The sequence below is a fragment of the Hippoglossus stenolepis genome, chromosome 7, assembly GCF_022539355.2.
Source record: "Hippoglossus stenolepis isolate QCI-W04-F060 chromosome 7, HSTE1.2, whole genome shotgun sequence".
In the NCBI taxonomy this organism is placed as follows: Eukaryota; Metazoa; Chordata; class Actinopteri; order Pleuronectiformes; family Pleuronectidae; genus Hippoglossus; species Hippoglossus stenolepis.
The window spans coordinates 15274481-15296028 of record NC_061489.1 but is presented as its reverse complement, the minus strand read 5'-3'; the positions used below and the strand labels follow the sequence as shown (position 1 = coordinate 15296028).

The following is a 21548-nucleotide window of genomic DNA, read 5'->3' as shown; positions in this document are numbered from 1 at the left end:
GTTCTTAGTTCAAAACACGTTTGCTTAAAGAGCTCTGGAGAATACAAATTCACAAGCACTCACTTAGACAGGAATGATACTCTAACCTTGGCTGATGCTGATTACTTCAAATAAGCGAGGCTAAATTACTTGTGTAGGTCTTTATTACGGGGTACTGAGAAAGTGCCTAAATGTAGGAAGGACTAAACATTCTTTAAATTCATTTAAGTCAGTTGGTTTGTATTTCATGAGAAGCGGATTAATTATGTTAGTACGTAGAAAAGAGCTGATTCATGTGAAGTTAAGGTGCTGTGGTTTTTGATGTGGTAAATGAATAACATACTGTACAAGCCATGGGTGTAACACTAGTGTGAGGGCTGCGGTGTGGAGGGACACTGAAGGAGTGAGAGGGGGTACTCAGACCACAATGACACACACACACCCGCACACACTCACTCACTCACACACACACATCCTCTCTCTCTTTCCCAATTCTACACATGCACTGACATATAGAGTTACAGAGTTACAGGTAGCACACACAGGGATACTGCATCTTTTACACAGCACCAGAGGCCTGGTGGGGTCAGACGACTCAGACAGGTAGCAGGGGTCAGACTGAGGGGAACCTGACTCGATTTGTTATCAGCCTTACCTGCTGGGCCTGCTGTAGGAGCTCCATGCGCTCCTGTAAGATCTGACTGTCATACTGCCGGCTCTGCCGGAGAATCTGACGCCGCAGCTTGTCCACGGCAAGCTTCAGCTCCTCCCTCTGCCTGTCTGTCAGCGACTCAGCCACTGCTCGGCATGCCGGCTGCTCCTGCTGCAGAGCGCTATACAGCGTGGCCTCCAGCTCCTCGATCCTCTGCACAGCCACCCACATACACACACACACACACATACAGATACACAGACACATATGAACGTGCACATGCACATGCAAAAACACGCACGGGCATACACAAGCACACACATGGACACAAACAAACACACACACATACACACCACTGTGACCATGGCAAATATGGAGAACACTGTTCCACTTTATATTGGGGGTTACTAAGACTTGACCTTCACTGAGTAACTTCATTATATTAACAACAAACTGTCTTTTATTCTCTGCCACAATTTCCTGACTCTTTACCAAATTACCATGTCAAAATTACACTTTCCCCCACACAATATTAAGTGGGACCAAAAACACAAACCAACACCAAAACTGACCAAATTCAATAATTATAGTTCTATGGAGAGTGGCCCGAGTGTTGTTTCCTGGGTATTTAATTCTATGGGAAGTTAAAATGACAAATCTGCCATTAAAATCGTAATAAATCTCCACAGTCTAGTGTCCACTTGAACCAAGTTGCATAGGATATTAATAAAGACATGGTATCTTCACATTGTAAGACAGTGATTGGTTTTCTATCTTTCTATTCAGAATTAGGCCAAAAAATATCGAGAAGCCAAATAGTGACTATTCACAGAATTTAGACATCAGCGTTAAAAGATGCAGTATCCCGACACAATGTGACAAATTTTACCTTCATGGAGCATGTTCCATTCATGATGTTTGATGGGATCCAACATGTTTATGTGTCAATGAAAATGTTGCACCCCTTCATTCCTGAATCGCTTTATCATGAACCATTGTGTCTTGTACACAACCCTTGGTGAATGTTGTTATTAATATGGAGGCATTTTTGTCTATTACAGTGGCTTTGGCCATCTTCTCTATAAAGGGACAGGTCATAGTGCAGCTCGCTCCATACCCTGTAGGCCTGGTCCAGGGTCTGCTTCCTATAGTCCAACTCTTCCTCGAGAAATCCCTTCTGCTTACTAAACAGCTCCTGCAACAACATGAGATAACATATAAGATATAGAGGACAGAATATAATGTAGAATCAGGGATACTATGAGTCAGTCTGGATGGGCAGACTAGAAATAACACCCTATGGTTGTTTCAGTCTACATACATTGACCTTGGACCACTGTTATCTAATTAGTTAATCTTTGAGTCCAAGTGACAACTGGTCAACATTTGAAGAAATTCCCTTAAGGCAGATATCATGTTCGAGAGGCCAAAAACTAGTTTTGTGAAGCCATCATGACCTTGACCTTTGATCTTTGCCCATTCAAATCGAACACATTAGTCCAAGTGAACAATTGTACCAAATTTTAAGAAACTCTGTTAAGGCTTCTTGCGATATCGTGTTCATAAGAATGAGGGGTACAAGCTACGCAGAAACTTGATGTCTCCGTCCACTTGCTTTCACAATTTTGGAGGCATAAAAACAAGTAGATTAATAGTACATTTTTGTATAAAACAATGAAAAGTCAAGAATATGTATCAAACACCACCTAAAAAGACAAGCAAGACATTTGAAGATTGTTACTCCAATGGCAAATAGAATATATTTAACCTTGTCATTTTCCAGGTCGATCATCTTCTGCGTGAGGGCAGCCTCTGTATTGTCTATTTGCTTCAGCCACTGTAGAGGAAGGATGGGAACAAAAGGTAGAACATTGTGGGATTGTTACTTTCTCTGAAGCACGAAACTATATAAAAAACAATCACTTTCATCCATGTTCACTTCAGTGTAGTGGCTGTGTTGGTGGTGTGTTATAGCAAAACGTGTCCACACTGTGTCAGTAAAGATACACCAAGTCTGAGAGACTGACCTTTTCACACAGAGATATCACTGTCCCTGCCTGGATCACTGCAACCTGCTCCTCATTTCTGAGATTCTACAGGAAGTATAAGGAGCTCGAGTTATCAGACATAATACGTATGACTAAGATTTTTTTTTTAAGTAGGCCAGTGGTTATTATAATTCAACAGTGTTTGAACTCACCCCGTTATCCCCCAGGATATCCAGTTTCTTCATCAGCTCAGGAATGATTACATCCTGCAGAGGTCAAAGCAGACGTCATAAAAAGAGTGTAAAAGGTGTAAAAGAGTCTTAAAGGTTCAGTGTGTAGAATTTAGTGACATCTAGTGGTGAAGTTGCATTTTGCAGCTGAATACCCTTCACCCTCCCCTTCCAAACATGACAAAGAACCTGTGGTAGCCCTCAGTTGTCTCCTGATGTTAATATAAAGTATTTAAATATAAAAAATACTGCAAATAGATCCCTTTCACCTAAATCTTACACACTTGACCTTTCAAAGGAAAAAAAGTCTAGATTTTGTTGATGTGTTGTCACCTTGACCCCCTGCTGGCGGCAATAGATCTGCAGGGCGCTGCTGCTGTTCTCAGGAAACGCAGACATGTGGAGATTGAGGGCAGGAGATCTGTGCTCCCTCTCCTACAGAGGGTACACACATCATCAATACTCACACACACACAGACACACAATCAAGTCAGCAGAGGTAACAGACGTATCAGTGCTACAGTGATGTTAAAGGTCATCATAAAGGACCATGGGTGTCATGCAGTGAGACACAAAATGAGAATGAACTGGGAGTGAATTTGGGATTTACTTACATGGCACTCAAAACATGTTCAGGATCAGCCAAAATGGGGGAGGTGGAAACCCATCGATTTAAATAAATAAAAGGAAACTGAACAAAATGAGGGATTTAAAAACACATGCTGAAACTCATGACTGTCATTCAGACAGAACTGCTACATAAACAGATGCAAAATCAGCTGATACTACCAATGGTGACGCAGCTATTAACATTATTCTAATTTCCAAATGCAATTAAATGTTTATGCTAACTTAGATATTCTAATGAATGAATTCTAACAACAGGTAAACAATAAAAATCACTAAACTACGCTGCAAATATTTCCTTCATCTATTATCAATAGCCTACAGTCATGAAGAAAACAAACAATTTAGAACATTCATGCAAAAAAATGAGACAAAATGAACAATGAAGGGAGAGGATGGTGAACTTAAATACATTTTTATTCTTGTGAAAATCATATTCATTTTAAAACAACATTCTTTCATTTAAAAAAATAAAAAAAATCCAGTCCAGTGGAGGGCTTATACACACAGCTGCCGTGCAAAAAACAAGGAATGATGCAGATGCATACACATGAGGACTCAAGTGTGTCTTATGTCTGTCTGTCTGTCTGTCTGTCTGTCTGGTCACTGTATGTAGGTCTTGCGTCTGGGGCTGACATCGTTGGTGTCGCCTCCTGGTGACAGTTTGATGTTGGTACAGTCTCTTACTTCCAGTTCCAGCACCCTGAATTCCAGCAGCTCATTCTGGTCCCGAGCATCCTGAACCTCGGCCTGCAGCCGCGACTCTGCCTGCTGCCACGCACACATCTACAGACACACAGATACACATGTTCGTAACACAGATTAAAGTACAGTGTGTTTTCAATGACTTATACCGTAACTCTTGAGAATGTTCTGGGTTGTTAAATGTATTTAAATTTGCAAGCAAGTATAATCAATTGTTCTCATCACTGTGTTGTTAGCAGTGGGTCACGGGTGATTTGTACTGGGATGAGGGGGGATTGCCTGAGGGGGGGATTGCCTTGCTCTCCCCCTCTCTCTCTCCCACACATACACACTGACAGTCTGTCACAGTCAGATTGACCATCAGCAGCACCGAGAGAAATCTTACTGGCGTCGGTGAGCTTTAAAACATCCATAAAGATGTTACGGTCCTTGGCAGACAGGTAGGATTCTGCATAAACCCGTTAGATAACGATTTCCCTGTGTGTATTTACCCAACAAGGACAATTCTCTACTGCAGGAGTGTCGTCCCTCAAATCCCCACTTTTGACCAATCACCTCCAAAAGTTATTCATCTGGACATACACTGCCAAGTAATATTCACACCAAGTATGGTGAAAATTCTCCCATGTGTTGACCAGCCACTGTGGTAAAGTTTCCATTGCTTTAAAGAAAAGAGTCATTTATCACTAAAGACTCAGCTCTTGGGCTGGATGCTGAATTTGTTAAAGTTTTGGTATTGAATATAATGTATCGACAGCCCAGAGTATGATTTATACAAAATTGTATATTTGATGGGGTTTATTTAATTTATATTATTATATTATATTATATTATTTTGTTACATTTTTGCTGTGAGGTTTTGATTCTGTATCCATATGGGCAATAAAGCTATATATCAAAATTGAGTATAGATTAATGCTGTCTACCTTCTCATGAAGTTCCTGGTTGGTCCTGAGCAAGAACTGCTTCTCCTCCACCCACTTTGAATCCTGTCACGACAACCAAATACAACATCAGCAAGAAATGACACCATCAGGAGCAAGGAGGGAAAGGAACAGGATCCTCGAAAAGTGTGAGTGTAATGAACAAAGCTGTCAGCAACACAATCATCCAGCTCAACACCTACAAGCCACGATGCATCTACTGCATTTCCAACTGACACGTGCAAATGTAACACAGACACCAACAGGCAGGAGCTGAGTGGCAGCAGAACAACTTTATTGATCCAAAGAAAAGAAGCCCACTCCTGACATAACAGGGATAGCAGAGCTGCATTCACCATCATTGAGACTTCACAGTAACAGGAAGAAGAGAAGGCAACCTGAGCTAGAAAACAGCAGAGCAGCAAATCAAACATAACAGAGCTGGAGCAAGCCACAGTGGAAAAGACAACATGCAGCAAAGACCGGGTAACACAAAGAAAAACTGCATCACAAATGAGATCATCTAAATAGTTCCAGTTCATCATGTTATTCAGTAAAGGTTATTATTAAGTTGCTAATGTCAGCGTTTCTTTAAACACAAACAGGGTTTTCTTCTTTAGGTGTATAGATTATGCTCAGTTCTGTGAGTTTTGAACATATTAAATAAACTAGAATTAATGTAAAAAGATATAATTGGATAAAGATCTTCTATAATAATCTACTCACAGCTGACAGGACTTAAAGTGGATCAAGCAAAATCTCAGAAAAACCCAACAGGAAGTAACGAGGGTGAGGCAGAGCATGCAGGCAGAGAGCTGAGACGCCACACGTGCAGGAAGTGACATCACAGGATTCTGCGGCAGACCTGGTCAGCATAGCGCCAGCCCAGGAGCAGAGCAGCCAGACAGACATGCAGGAGGGCCAGTGAGATGAGGACCACAGAGCTCCAGTCCCCATTACTCGACTTTGTTACCTGGCCTTTCTCCGCCAGCGCCCTCTCCAGGTCCACGATCTTTGCCTGGCAGCTGCTGAGGTCCAACTGCACTTGCTCACGTGTCTGTGGGAGAGAGAGTCAGACATAAGAGGAACAGAACAGTAGTTTTCATTAGATTGGGAAGTTTAGGGATGAAATGGTGGAGAACTGGGTATGGTGAAGGAGGCAGAGAGATTAAAAGTGATGGTACAAACCCTGGCCTCCCTCTCAGCATCCAGAGAGCCGCCGGTCTGCTCTTGCAGGAGGGCGTAGGCCCGCTGGAGAGCCTGGTACTCTCTGGTGAGCTGACGGAAACGGAGTTCTGACTCCTCTCGGGACACAGTCTATGGATGTTCAAAGTTAGACAGAAACCATTTCCTTAACTAATGATCTGTCTTGTTTGTGTCCAGTAATCTAAATATTTAAACAGGACATTTTAGTGAACTAAAGAATATAGTTTAAAAATTGTCTTTTCTTAGTGGACAACACGTTTTCTTACCTCTTCTAGATCTTCCTCTGGAGTGGCAGGCGTGCGGTCAGTGAGGTCAGTGTTGTAGGAGGTGAGAGAGGACGTCTCAGAGTCTATGGACTCCTCATCAAATCCAAAATATGTCTCCACAACATGCCTCTGCAGAGAAGAGCAGAGGAGAAAAAGAGGATTCACACATTGTTAAATCACAATTAATCAAAATGCCTTATTCTCCAGGCAGCAAAAAACAAATAATAAACTTGTATCACTCCTAATTTCAAATTATAAAATGTCCATTTCTTTCAGTCTAAGCAAATCAGATCACATTAAATCAAGTTTCTACATTTTTCTTCAAATCTTTCTTGTTAGTAACTTCTCCAAAGCCCACAGAGTCCTCACCATCATGTTTATAAGTCATCTCCTGGCAACCAGAGAAGTAAAGACAGACCAGGGCACACAGGCAAATGAAGGAGGAGAAGTAGAGGATGAGGAGGAGGTATTCCGTCATGATGACACTCGACCAAAAACACCAAAACTTAACTATGAATTGTCCGTCTTTTGTTGGACTTCACCGGATGAAGCAAAAGGCCAACTTCAGATTTTTGTCTCTGAGCTCATTTAATCAGCATTAAATCCCCAAAAAGACACAAAGATTTCCAGGTGCAAGTCCAAGAGCCAAACTGCGCTGCCTAACCCTGCATCCACCTCACTAAGGTGACTAACAGGTTCCAGCAGGAGGGAGATGAAGATGGAGGCTCCACCTCCTTGGTCCCCTGATGTTTGAGCCCAAACAAGCACACGCTAACAAGTGTCCCCGCAATTATTTTTTCCTACAGTCACCTCACCCAATTAGAGATGATCATCTCTCTCCTCTCTTTACTCTCACAAAAGAGAGCACAGATCAGCAAGAACACTAAATAAATGTGCCACTTGTGTCATCACTGTAAACATGGTTCTAAAACAAAACACCAAATGTACATGGGCAGGAAAAGCAAATCCTTCTCCACTGGCTGTGGTTCATGCAGATGTTGTGTGTGTTCTGCGTGATGCTCCCAGCTGTGAAGGGTACTGTCATTATTGTCTCCTGAGCCCAATTAAACACACACATACAAACACACACACTGAAAACAGTACTTGTGCATCAGTCAAACACAGATCAGGTTGTTGCTTAGTTACACACCACTGGTTTAACAGTTTTTAAAACACTGATGGGTGCTTACTTTTGACAGTTTGAGAGGTTTCCTTTTGTTCTTCTTGCTCATCACCATTCGTTCACGTTCCTATAAAAAACAAGCACACAGCAGATCAACGTCGCAGCCTCACATCTCACAGGAGTTCCTCCGTGAGCTTCATACGCTTCAGTGGAGACACTAACTGACACTATTCAGGAACAAAAGAGAACCTGCTAATGAAAAATGAATGGTAGAGTAAGAGTTTACTGAGATGAAGAGGTAACGGTGGACAGCAAAAATATAATGGGTGAAATTAGCAGCTAGTGATGCGTACGGCTGTGATGGGAAGGTAAAGATTTTGGTATGGGAGTCATGAAAATGACTAAATTAAATATTCTCCAGTGAATTTGAGATGTGATGGCCCCATTAAGGATTAAAATGTTATTATCACTGTATAAGTGGTTGTATGTAATGATGTACACATGAAGATATATTGTAATTTAATAGGGTTTCTGGAAAATCTTGAATTTAAAATAATACAGGAATGTTTATGGATACATAGTGAAGTAAACACCTGAAAAATCTAAATACGTCATCATATTGGTACAAAATCATTATCATAAAAAAAAGTATGTTTCCATAAAACAGTGCTAATAATTTATTGAGAGCACTGATCACCATGGCCTGTGCATCAAGAGATGTTAAAGGGAGAGATACCACAGAGCAAACGGTTGTGGGAAAATGTCAGACAGGTGACAAAAACATATTATTTGACCTACAGTAAATTCAACTTTTAAAAAATCTGATTATTTTACATAGAAAAGTGTGAGATCACATTAAAGAAACAAAGTGTGACACTTAATTTAAGTGTCACACAAATTAAAGTGAATGGTTTCTTGTCAGACTACAAAAAGCTGTCTGATCCTGGTGGTTTGAGTAAAATCCTGACCTGCGTGAGCTCGTCGATGATGCCACGTTGCTCGGCAACCTGCATCTTGAGAAACTCCACTTCCTGTTCCTCGTGGGCATGGCTTAGATCTGTCAGGGAGCTCGGCCGCTTCAGCTGCGGTTGCATCGATTGTGGCTGTGGGGGCGGCCGAGAGGAGGCCTTCTCCTTCTGATGGACGGGCAGAGAATAATGTCATGCATTACCTCAAACGGCCACTAGAGGTCCTGTTTCTATTTTACTATTTGACATCCAAAGTATCACAACAAAGAAATCCTCCTCCTGCAGAGATTATAGCTACAACGTCATACTTTATATTGGTATCTTAACTTTGAATTCATCCTTAACTAGAGAGAAGAGGAAGGAAAACAAAGAACAGAGATAAAAGGTGCTGGGTGCAGCTCACCATCTCTGCGTTATCCCGGCTCAGGTTCTTGAGTTTCTCCTCCATGCGTTGCAGCGTTTGCAAGAGGTCATCATTCTTCTTGGAGAGACGCTTGTTCTTCTCAAACAGGGGCTTCATCTGGCTCTCTGCCTCTCGCACTCGCTTCAACTGCAGAGGAAGGAAACGGAGGGGAAACACTGATCTTGAGTCTTTTCTTCTAGTGACTCAGAATTTCCAGTTTGAGCAACAGAAGCAAGATGAAGGCTGCAGGGCAGAGAATATTAAACGTTTTAATGTAGGTTTGTGTGTGTACATCTGTGCGCAGCATGTGTGTGCCTTTGCATGCCTATAATCCCTTTTTTGCATATTCTTTTGCATGTGTGTTCCTCACTAGTTCATTCCTCTCGTCGGCCAGCAGCGCGTTTCTGTCCTCCAGTTTCCTGATGACTGAGTTGAGCTCAGCGATCTTCAGCTGGAACCTCCTGGTGTCACGCTCCTCCACCTCCTGTTGAGAAGGGGGGAGAGGAGAGGAGGAGGAAGACAAGAACTGAAAAAAGGGAAGAACATGCAGGCAGGCAGGCAGGCAGGTAATGGAGGTGGACAGGAAAGAGGGAGTCATGGGATGGATGAGTTGGCATTTCTTAGATGAATGTGCAATACACACAATATTCTCATGCCTTAAAACTAAATACCAATTAAAAAATATATATATGGTTTGGTGTGTTCTTTTACATGTATTTTGCAAAGCAGTCTGTAACCTTGTTTAGAGAAGTGCTATAAAAATAAAGTTGTATTATTATCATTCATACAGAGTTGGATTCAACAAACTATTAATTTAAAATATTTGGTGTAAATGCCTTGTTTCAGTTGTTTGTTCGTGAGAATGGATCGTTTGTGTAAATGGAGCAGACCTGCAATTTTATTTGTTCAGGGCTAAAAGAGGCATCCATGAGGAAATGCGGATTAGCAGAGTTTGAATATATGAGGAAATACATATTTGCGATCAATATCTTTTTAATTAGAGCTGAGATGATGAGTTTATCGATCGATTAAACTGTCTCCACCATCTCAGATGTGTATATTTGTTTGTTTTTTAGCCTTGTATGATACCAAACTCAAAATCGATGGGTTTTTTAGGCGACATAAAACATTTTGTTATTCTCATTTTACACGTCTTTTTTTTTTAGAGAGAGCTTATTTTACATTCATTAAGCTTCATGTTGTGCTTAAAACAGGTTTCAACAACGTGTCGTCAGAGCGCTGCTGCAAAGAAGTAAAGTGACATGAAGTTAAATGTCTTTTTTAAGCAGAGAGTAATGGGTAATATGAGAAGCATCATTATGGATGTGATTCGATGAGAAAATGCATGACTAAAACCAATTACAGTTTTATTGTTGTGGCAGAGATGAGCTGTGTGGGCCTTTGTGACTGAATGGACAGATACACAGTGCAGAATGGAGAGCTCATATATCATGTATGTCCCTCCTCAGCAATAGGAATTTATTATCCACTCTCAGTATACAGGTATTCCTATATTTTATTTCAGATTAAACTGGTCCTGTAAGGACTCAAGCCTCTGTATGTGGGATGCTCACACTACCCTCTGAGCTAGCCAGTGTCCCACATACGGAGGCCTGAGGCCGCAGGTTCGATTCCGACCCAGCCCTTTGCTGCACGTCTTCCTCCACTCTCCCCATTTCACGTTTGCTATCAAAATAATTAAAAAGCTTAACAAACACATGTTCATCAAACCCTATCACATAAATTCATCTTCTGTATTTTGGTCCAATTCATGAAGAGTATGTGCACATTACCTGTTGCCACATTGCCTGTCATAAGTGTATCCATGTATTTTCGTATACCTGTATTCATGAATAGATGCATATGTGTACATTTCGTTTTGTGTATATTTACCTGGTTGTTGAGCTGGTCGTGGTTGTCTCCTAACCCAGGCATCAACTCTCTCTTGGGGCTGCCGTGGTTGTACCTCTCCGCCTCTCGTACGTGACCCAGCTGCTCATCCAGGGCTTCCTTCTGGAGCTGAAGCTTCTGGGCGTAGCCGGCCTGCAGCCCTAGCTCTCTCTCCAGAGCACACACAACCCGGTCCTTCGCCTTCAACTCATCCATCTACAGAACGGATGAACAGGAACAGGAGTCGTGAATGGTTGTCAGACAGTTCTGCTCACTAATAGCCCAGATTAATATGACTGAAAATATTCATAATAAATGATACACATATTAGCACACATATTTCTGAGATCATCTACTACATGAAACTCATTTAAGAAATTCAAATTGAACTAAGCATAATTTATTGAATTTACTAGTTTTACCACCAATGTGCAAGTATCCAGTTTAAATGAAGCTTAAATGAATAACAATTGGGTTTAGTGTGATACAGTTTTATCACCATCACATTTCTTCACCCTCAGTCCAACAAGATCTCGGCTCCATTGACCGTGAACAGAACGAGGGCGTGACAGTGTTTTAGCTTTTAAAACCTCACCCTCCAGACTATGATTAATTCATAAAGTTTCTTTCTAGCTCTGCGTTAGCACAACTTCTTCTGACAAAAGGTTCCCACTTCTACTTCCCAGTGCATTGTGTTTTTTAACACTGTTATTTCCTGCACTGCCTCCTGTCCATCAATCAGCCACGCTTATCCATTTACTACAAGTCCCAAACAATACTTTAAATACAGAAGGGCTACTATAACAGCTATTATTGGTAGTAATGTGTTCAGTGAACGACTGAAGCAAGTATGCAGACTTTTATTTTGGCAGATAAGCACCACATGATGGGATAGTGCAGCAGTTAGATTCCAACCTTCATGCAACGTTAATGAGATAAAACTCTGAGCTGCAACTGAAGCTCAGGAGCAGAAAAACAGATTTTGATGTGTGATATTAAAATGTGTTCAGGACAGGAAACTACTATAAAAAAACATCTGCTGGGTTTGTCAAACTCATCTGCCATTGAAGAGTAAGAATATATAGTTTATAGGGCAGTGTAACCTTTGTCTTTATGTGTGTCTCATTGTGATGGACATGACAGGAAACATTTGCATCCACAGGTCTGCATATCAAATAAGGCCCTGGAAAACTATTTTCTGAATCTGTGTGTTTTGTACCAGGACGGCTTTAAAAACATTTTCCTTTAAAAATGATCGTGACAATTGTGGGATCGATACTTTTTCTTAAATCTGATCAAACTATAGTCACGGTCCTGATGAGGCAGATTCAGACATTTTGTCGGTGTTAAACACTAAATAATAACCTCGCCCTAGGAAGTTATGTTTTATAAGCTTTATTTGTTTTATTTGTTAGTTGGCAGGATTAGATAAATAATACTGGATAGATTTCCACAAAACTTGGAAGGATGCCGTTTGAATCAGGTGAGAACTCATTGAATGTTGGTATGGATCCAGATCAGGGGCGGATCAAGGATTATTTTTTCCACTTTCTTTAACATTGTGAGATTGGACGTTTTTCCAACATCACAAACATTTGTATGCATCTTCTGTATGCATATTTAGGGGACTGATATTTTTGAGTATGTGTATTTTGGTGTAGATCCAAATATTTAAATGTGGTTTCATAAGGGGACTGTTGGACCTTAGTGGAGCTTTACCGAGTTCAATTCTAGTTTCTAAAAAAATCTCTATTATGTGTTATGTAACATCTAAGTAATGTTATAGAGTTGAGCTACCAATAACTATACTGTCATCAATGTCTTTAATGTATGTAGTGTCTGTAGAGAATGTCTCACCAATCTGCGGATGTCTCTCTCACAGTCCCGTTTGATCCGATGCACCTCATCTTGGTGCTGTTGGTAGGCTGTGCGGAGATCTACTGCTTTTGCTTTGTCGGCCTGCAGAGCGTTTGCCAGACCTTCGTCAGCCTGCTTCCTGGCTGTCTTCTGTTCCTGGATCTAAAACACCACATGCATGATAAAATGAATACACACAAAGACAAAGATAGTGACACTTGTGCATTTATAAACACATGTCCTATCCCATTAAACTGTTGTAATGATAGATGCTTTGTTTGTCTGGAAGGCTACAGTGAAACAATGACTTGGCAACAGGCTTTTCCACCCTGTTTCCTGTTTTTCAGCAGCATATTTACAAAGGTTTAACTAGTCCCACATCAACACACACATTCAGTGCATATACATGTACACTCACATGATCAGAACACCAACTTTCCACAAAGAGATGTTTGCCTTTATCTAAGAACAGCAGCAGCCGCAGAAAAAATAAGATCCACAGTTTTGTGAGGTGAAAGCCTCAATACAATAAAAACACAGCCACTGCAATTGAAATCAGTCCTCAAACTTAAAAGAAATAATAATGTGACATTTATTGCGATAATTATCGATATCGACTGACATGAACATTTTCATCTTGATATTGTTTTTATCTGTATCATCCAGCACTTTTACTGACACTGCTGCAAAGACAAGAAACAGAGTTTTGAAGCACATTAGACTGATCTCAACATTATGAAAATCCCACATATTGTGTGAAAGCAGGAATAGGATTACACTGTTATCACAGTTCCACATTTCTAGAAGCATAACAAACACTGGCACATATATTCTCATATATATTCTCATATATATTCTCATATATGCTGTCACTTATATGCTACAACCTACCTCCTGCTGTAGCTTTATCCTCTCCCCATCGAACGCCCTCCTGGCCTCCTCCCGAGCCTCTCCGAGAAGAGCGTTTTTGAGCTTATCCGCAGCTCCATCTCTCAGTGCATTTACAAGCCCCTGTAGCCTCTGCACCTCGGTGTCCCGGATCTTGATGGACCGCGCAAGCTCGATTTCGTGCTGCCGCACCAGGGTCTCGCGGCCAACCGCTATATCACGTAGCTTTTCCTCGTGGAGCTTGGCGCGCAGGTCAGTGAGCGCCACGACATGTTTGTGCTGCTCGAGCTCCCGAGCCTGCCGCTGCTCCTGGAGGCGCTCACGGAGCTTACATACCTGGGTGAGGGAGACACAGCAAGTAAGAAAACTCCTGTCAAGCAAAAATAATTTATATCACCAAAGTAAAATGTGTTCATCCATGTGCACAGTGATGACCTCATTTTCAAGTTTATCCTGGCAGTTTAAAAATAAATGGAGATCAGTTATAGTTTCTGTCCTGGCTTTAACAAATGCCAATACATTTGTGTTGCATTTCAACATCCATTTTTAAATGAACAGATGCTTTTACAGATTACAGAGTGCATATGTTTTAAGCCCTGATACAAACCTGGTTACCTCCGCCAATGAGGTTATGTTTTTGTGGAGGGGATGGAACATGACCTAAACAAGAACTGTCTACATTTTTACCAGAAACATGGAGGAAAGTTTGAGGCATGTGCTCTCCAAGTGCCCTTCTTGTTGTACTACTGTGATTTTCTGACTGGGTGATTAAAGCAATCAAAGAGGTCTGAGCTCATAGTGCAATCACCATTAGCTCTTCATGTAACTATTACTCGCTTATAAATGTACTTGAATTGAATATGAGCTGCAAAGCATTTTCTATTCTCTTGTGAATCATTCCGAATTATTCTTTAAAAACGGCCACTCTCTTCTTCCTCTGCTTCTATTGTGTTGATCTAGATGGGTCACTTCCTCTCTACTGTCACTGTCACTATTTCTCTTCCTCCCCCTCACCTTGCCCCGCTCCTGCTGCAGCTCGATTTGGACGTCCATGAGTTTGCTCCTCAGCTCCTCATTGGTGACCTGCACCGAGTCGGCCATCACCTCTGCCTTCTCCGGCTTCCTTCCCTTCTTAAGGGGTGGCGCCGCAGAGGGTGTGGCCGATGACATAGCACTCTGGCCGCCCAGTCAGGACGGACACAGAGTGCCAGGTGTGGCTAAACCAAGGGGGAGAGTCAGTCGCTGCTGCCGCTCCTCCTCCCGGCGAGACCCTGCACCATCATCATCATCATCATTGTGTGGTTGTCAGGTCTACATCGTTGCTGGAGGAGTTTCTGTTTGAGAGAGACAGACAAACAGAGGAAAATAAAAGACGGAAAAAGCGTGACTCAGTGTAAAAACAAATTGGGTTACACTTAACTACTCAAAACGCTGTGGACCCAAGCCACATGACGCATTAGAGCCTGGGGGGAAACTGACTATTTTTGGGACGAACATTTACACTCTCCTCTGTCCCCCTCTCCTGTCTCACGTATACATGTGGGCCATCTATCACCGGCCTATTGCAGAGTCCCTGGGCTGCGCTTAGAGGCTCCACAGTGCATGAAAATGTGTCTGGCCTGGCCTCTACAGTCGTGGTCCCGAGACGCTAACATCTCACTGGACCCGTCTCTCCCTCTGCAGACTGATAAATTCGTCTTTAACCGCGATGAGTCTTGACATTCAAACCAGGGCCAATACAAAAGGATTTAAACTAACCTCTTCCATTTTGAGAAGATGTATTTTTCGACATTTTTCATTCGATGTGATGGACAGATGTTACTACGGTGACACACATTCACTCAGCTGTAAGCAGAGTCTTCAAATCTCATCCTGGAATGACTCGTAACCCAGTAACCTTCCAGTCTTTCTGTTGACTATTAAATAAATAATGCAAAGATGAGGGAGGTGGAGCATTAAGAGTGCAGGCGCCTCCATCTTTTTTCTACACACACATTACCAACCATTCATACAACACACACAGATGGCAGCAATAGTTACCAAGGCAACCATGGCTCTTAAAAAACTCCATTCCTCTCGTAGCAAAGGATGATGGGAAGGGGAAGTCTGACGTTGGACATGGTGCACGCACGCACACAACTGTGTTGTATAGAAAAAACGCACATGCATAAAACGTGCACACATAATGTTATCTAGTTCAATCTCTGCGCTGAGGTTGACTGAGAGACAGAAATGCACCGATGCTGGAGGGCAGGCAAGCTTTCTTCCACATGGATTTGTTTTTCAAACAGCACGTACAGAGGAGATCAGAGAGGAAACAAACGAGAGAGAAGAGATTAGAGAGAGAGGCAGAGAAGAAGTAAAGAGCAGAAGAAAAGTGAAAAGAAGAACGAGGCAAGCTCCAACTCCAGCAACCATCTCTACCTTCTCCTCCCTCATTCTCTAACCTCATTCACATGGAGAGAGAGAGAGAGAGAAAGAGAGAGAGCAATGACACAAGCACACGTTCCATTAGTCTTAAACAACTGGGGACAGATACAGTTGACGTCTGGGGACAGATACAGTTGACGTCTATTCATACAGGCGCCAAATCTCTCTACGCTGACAACTATTCATTTACAAGAAGTCAATCGAGCTGTGTGCTGCTGGGATTTACACATCCAACACTGCCACTATTCTCAGCGTGTTCATGCATGTTTGTGCCATTAACTGAGACCAGATGTACCCAGGCTAAAATGGCTGAGAGGCATGGATGCTTTCACTGGTTTTCCCCTCACAGGGCAAGGAGGTGCATGTTCATCTCACCAACATCTGGATACAACATAGTTACAAACTAAAAGATCTGTTGCATGTCAATCTATTTTTTTTAAATACCTGCCATCAGATATACTTCAGGTCAGAGTCTATTTATAATCTTGTTTTGCATCACTGCAGAACTCAATGTTCAATGTGTTGCAAATACAGTAAGTGCAGTGTGTAAATGTAACAATGCCGATTATACAGTGGTAATATGTGTAGCAGTGCCCAAAATGCATTTGGAAAATGTATTAGTATAATTACACAGAATCTTTGTATATAGTTATTAACTGACTTAAAAAAAATAAAATAAAAAGCCTATAAACAATATGTGGAATGGTTGATAAAGTTATTTAACCCTACGTCCACTTTTGGGAGAACCCATCCTATAAAAGGGGGTGTCTCAATTCGGGGGCTGCATCGGAGGCTGCTTTTGAAGGCTCAAATGGTTGGATCCTTCACGGCCCAACTGACCTTGAATTAATTGCGCTTCTGTGGCAAACCATTAAACCATTAAACCATTAAATACTCATTTTTTAAACATTTTGTCAATCGCTTGTAGAGCACTTTGAACTGCAATTGATTTGTTTGTGCTTTATGAATAAACTTTTGATTTAAATGATTGATTTTGGAGATGAACATGACATTTTGGTTCAACAAACATGCGTATAAACATTTCTGTTATTATGTTTGTCAGTTTATTCACTGGTTCAAAGTTATTGGGTAATATTCTGACATATTTCTGTTATAAGGCTCGACTTGTGTACAAATCTGACAGGAGGATTTTGCTGTTTGGCTTGTTTTGTCAGAATAGATGGAGATCACCTCCAAAGACATTCATGGTCTGGCCCTTTCCATCAAATCACAACACACACAATGCTATACACTCCAACAGCTACATAGGCACAAACACATGTATGCCATCAATCTTACACAGTTCGCAAAAAACCTTCAGCAGCCACGTGTTCACAAGCTGGAAGCCAGGAGCTCACTCTGAAATTTTATAGCCTGTGGAAAACCTGAAATGTTATATAGGAAACGGGAACATTTTATAGGTGCTCCGAGAAGATAACAAGCACCTTTAAATGTTCACAGAAGCAAACAAAAGCCAGCACAGGCCATAGACCTCAATTCAACTCATCCACCCCAGATATAAACAGCCAGTTTGGCAGGAAAGCCTTAAAGTGCAGGTAAAGTTCAACAGACAAAACTCACATCCTCGTCTTCCTCATTCCTGCCATCACTCATACAGTGTATGGCGAAAAATCACTGACTCATCAAATCAAACACAAAGAATTACACGAGCTGAATAATACAGCAACAAAACACGCACTATCGAGACCCTTTTGAATGCTGTTCGTGTAGCACTGTGACAATCTGCTTAAACAAACAATGGAGCTAAACCCATTCATGGTCACTGCAGGAAAGACGTGATGAGGAAATTCTGCAGCCGCCGAAGAGTTTCACAATTAAGCTAATTGCTGCTTAAGAGCTGGACCCTCTCTCACCCTCTGGGCCACCATAACAATATGTCAGCGACAAAATGTGTCCGTCAGCACCAATAGAGTCAAACAGTAAGTTAAACGTAACATAATGGAGGCTCCGAGGTGAGTACTGAGTTGCCACTGCTTGATGATGTAATATTCCTTCTTCTACACAAGGTGAGGTGTGTGTGTGTGACAGGGATCACTGCCTCAGGAAATCCCCCTTCACTGTGTGAAATGATGGGGGAGTGCAGGGTTACAACCGTTAACTGGTTGGTTGGTGTTGGGTTTTCCCTTTTAAAGTTGTGTTTTCATATCAGCAATGACAATTTGTGTAATATATATCAACAATAAACTCTAAAACATGTCCCTGAAGTAACATACTTCCACAGCGTGAGACGTCTGAAGCCATTAGTAAAAAATGCAATAAAAAAACATGTCACATACCAGTCAGTAATAAAACCTGTTAATGGTTTCTGGGACAAAGGGTGTCACTGTTCATGAAACTTTCCAGTCATAAGCAACACAACAATTCAATCAAAGATAAAATTACTAAATCAAACCATGCTCATTTTCCACTTTATCTCATCATATGGTTCTATGTTGTTGCATTTTGGCTGCGACCTATTATTAATCTCACTATTGGTTAATCTGCTGATCATCACCTCATCAATTATTCAAATGATAGTGTCTTCTTGTGAAAAGCCAAGTTTTTCTATGTAATTATCAGATTTACTACTTCTCCCATTTGCCTTCTATGTTTGTGTCGATTAGATTATCAATAAAAAATAAGTCAAGTATTGTGGAACATACTGTACACACTGACTTCATCAGAAACTCACTACACAATTGAGAAAAACTTCAAAGTAATTTGACCGAGGTTCTTTGTGCCTACATGCAAGTAATTCAAACATATATAATAATAATGTACCATTAGGTTGAATGACTGTTAGTTAAGGGTATATAGGTTATAAATTAAATGCAAAATGTTGAGTAGACAATACACACTTCTTTGTAGTGGTGACAAGCTTAATAGACACAGATGGACCTCCTCAACGCTAGACAGAGCCACACACACACACACACACAGACACAGACACACACACACACACACACACACACACACACACACACACACACACACACACACACACACACACACACACACACACACACACACACACACACACACACACACACACTAACTAGACTCCACTGAGACATACTGGCCCAATAAATACATAAAAGAGCTGCAGACGAGAGCGGAAACAAAGACTCCACACTTCTCTGCTTAGGTTACTGATCAACAGTGAGGGTGTGGACAGACAGATATATTCCTGTGTATACAGTACATTAGTATATCTGCAGCAGGCCTGGCCAAAAGCACACACACACACTCAGCCGTCTACAGATACACTTAAGACACTGAAGATCCTGTTGAGAGGCAGAGTAACGCTGCCAAGTGCAACACTCGTGGATCATATGACCTAAAATGTACTCTCCCTGCAGAGTGACTACAAGCTAGTGACCCCGATGACTAGTCAACCCAAACACATTGGCTAGTCGTCCTCCTCCCAATCACTCAGTTGTGCTATTGCCACTTATATCACTCAGGTTATACTGTATACCCAGCAATACCTCGGTTTGTATCTATGTGTGTGTGTGTGCTTTTGCATGCATGGGTGCATTTCTGTGTTAGCAGTGATAGCTGCCTCTCCCCTCTCCAAAGACATGATAGTGCAGTCGATGATGTGATTAACCTCGCCTCTCTCTCTCTCTCCCCGTCTACACAGAACATTAGTACTGGCTGGCTGCTATTCAACCTCTGGCTTACACATTACAGACACTTCCTCCCTCTCTCTGCATTAGGAATGAAAGAGGGGCTGTGCTGACGGGTCTTCGTGGAAGCATTACACGGAAGGGAGCAAAGAGAGAGGAACATAGTACAACCCATGGGAAAGACAAGGGTGTGGAGCAAGAGATGGGACGATGAATGAAGAACAAATAGGATAAATGACATTAGGAAGAGGAGAGCGGAAGAAGAGAAGAGACAAGGGGGGGGGGGAAGAGGAAGAGCCAGAGAATATCCGAAAGCCTCTGCTCACAGTCATACTTTCCACAACAGATTGTTGGAAAGGGTTGGATAGAGAGTGAAAATATATCCTAAAACAATCATAAACAGACCGTGACCTTATCTTGTTGACGCAATAATTATAGTCTCGCTCCAGTTCCTGCATCAGAGTTGTCCAACACGCACAACCAGCCCAGCGTGCACCACGGCTTCTGCAGCACACCCTCAGAGGGCTGATCAAACAGCAGTGAGCGTCTGCCACACATGTTGTCTGTCCACTGGGGCAGATTTACAGCCTCCATGCAGAGCGGCTGATGTGACAGACAGGGGCCCTGTGGGGAAACACACACGGTGCAATGCAATGCAACGCTGCCGGGGACGTTGGGGTGAGTTACCGCAACGGGGCCGGCTCGCTAATGAGCTGTCAAACGGGCCATTAAAAAGGTTATGGAGTGCTGCTGGAGTCCGAGCTGACAACCCAACCACACCCCACGGCCAGACGCGTGGGGCTGCTGCAGCATCCTCCTCCTCTTCCTCCTCCAGCAGCAGACAGAGGTCGGGTGTCCTTGCATGCGGGCTGCGCGGTTTAACGGGTTTGAACCGCTGTCATGGTGCAGCATTGCTGGCGTGACCACAGGCTGATGTGGTGGTGCATACCCCCCCTCCCTCCCCCGTCTGCCTCCATGATTCCCGGAGGTAAACCTCGGTAATGTGACGGTTAGGATGGAGGAGGAAGAGGAGAGCAGCTCCGCCTTTGGCCTGGGATGCAGCCGAGAATTCGCATCCCTGTCTGGGTCGAGCTCGTCTACAGACACCGACACCCAGGGTCTGATGGAGCCGGCTCCCGCTGCTCCTTCAGCGGACGGAACACGGATGTTTCACGCGTGTCACGGCAGCAAACTCACATATGACTCTCTCTCTGTGGAGTTGTGAATTGTTGCGGAACCGGACAAACTTACCAGAAATGGAGGCGGTCCGGTGCTCACAAGTGGCCTGATGGTGAAGCGCCGCTGCCCGCCTCACATCCAGGAAGAGGCGGCGGGAGGGCGGCGGGGCTCCGGTGTGTGGAGGAAGAGGAGGAAGAGGAGGAGGAGGAGCAGCAGGCACCGAGAAGCCGCAGAAACATCCACCGCGAACAACTTTACTCCCGTTGAACTTCAGTCTCCTGTGACAAGCAGCCTCGTCTCCTCTCAGCTACACACCGCTCCGCTTCTCCTCCTCTCGCGCCGCACGTTGACATTTCCCTCCACGCCCACACACACACACACACCCTCACAGACACTTGAGTGCACGCGCGACGTCATACGTTCCCATACGTTTCATCCGGTAGAAATAAATAAATAAGCCGGTGTCTGTGTCCGTGTGAACGTGAACGTGGGGTAAAAAAAAAAGGAAAAAACCGGGCGGGCGTCGCCGGCAGCGTGAAACAAGCGCGACACCTGACTGCGTGTTCAAGAATGACACCGCGCGCGATTACTGCGTGGGCACGCAG

General features: G+C 42.8%; 1 protein-coding gene across 1 annotated transcript in view; it reads right to left on the bottom strand.

Annotated features, from left to right (window-relative positions):
• Positions 1-21548, bottom strand: part of jakmip1 (janus kinase and microtubule interacting protein 1) — a 24466-nt gene extending 2918 nt beyond the window's left edge. Inside the window, exons 1-20 of the mRNA XM_035161156.2 lie at positions 21016-21548; positions 14720-15039; positions 13709-14041; positions 12818-12979; positions 10964-11176; positions 9441-9554; positions 9071-9217; positions 8668-8835; positions 7767-7826; positions 6577-6705; positions 6293-6421; positions 6078-6161; positions 5108-5170; positions 4164-4262; positions 3183-3284; positions 2832-2885; positions 2659-2724; positions 2400-2468; positions 1749-1826; positions 635-844 (exon numbers count right to left, since the gene is read on the bottom strand). Of these exons, the coding sequence (XP_035017047.1) occupies positions 635-844; positions 1749-1826; positions 2400-2468; positions 2659-2724; positions 2832-2885; positions 3183-3284; positions 4164-4262; positions 5108-5170; positions 6078-6161; positions 6293-6421; positions 6577-6705; positions 7767-7826; positions 8668-8835; positions 9071-9217; positions 9441-9554; positions 10964-11176; positions 12818-12979; positions 13709-14041; positions 14720-14875 (2436 nt within the window). The 5' untranslated portion in view covers positions 14876-15039; positions 21016-21548. The remainder of the gene's footprint in view (positions 1-634; positions 845-1748; positions 1827-2399; positions 2469-2658; positions 2725-2831; positions 2886-3182; positions 3285-4163; positions 4263-5107; positions 5171-6077; positions 6162-6292; positions 6422-6576; positions 6706-7766; positions 7827-8667; positions 8836-9070; positions 9218-9440; positions 9555-10963; positions 11177-12817; positions 12980-13708; positions 14042-14719; positions 15040-21015) is intronic.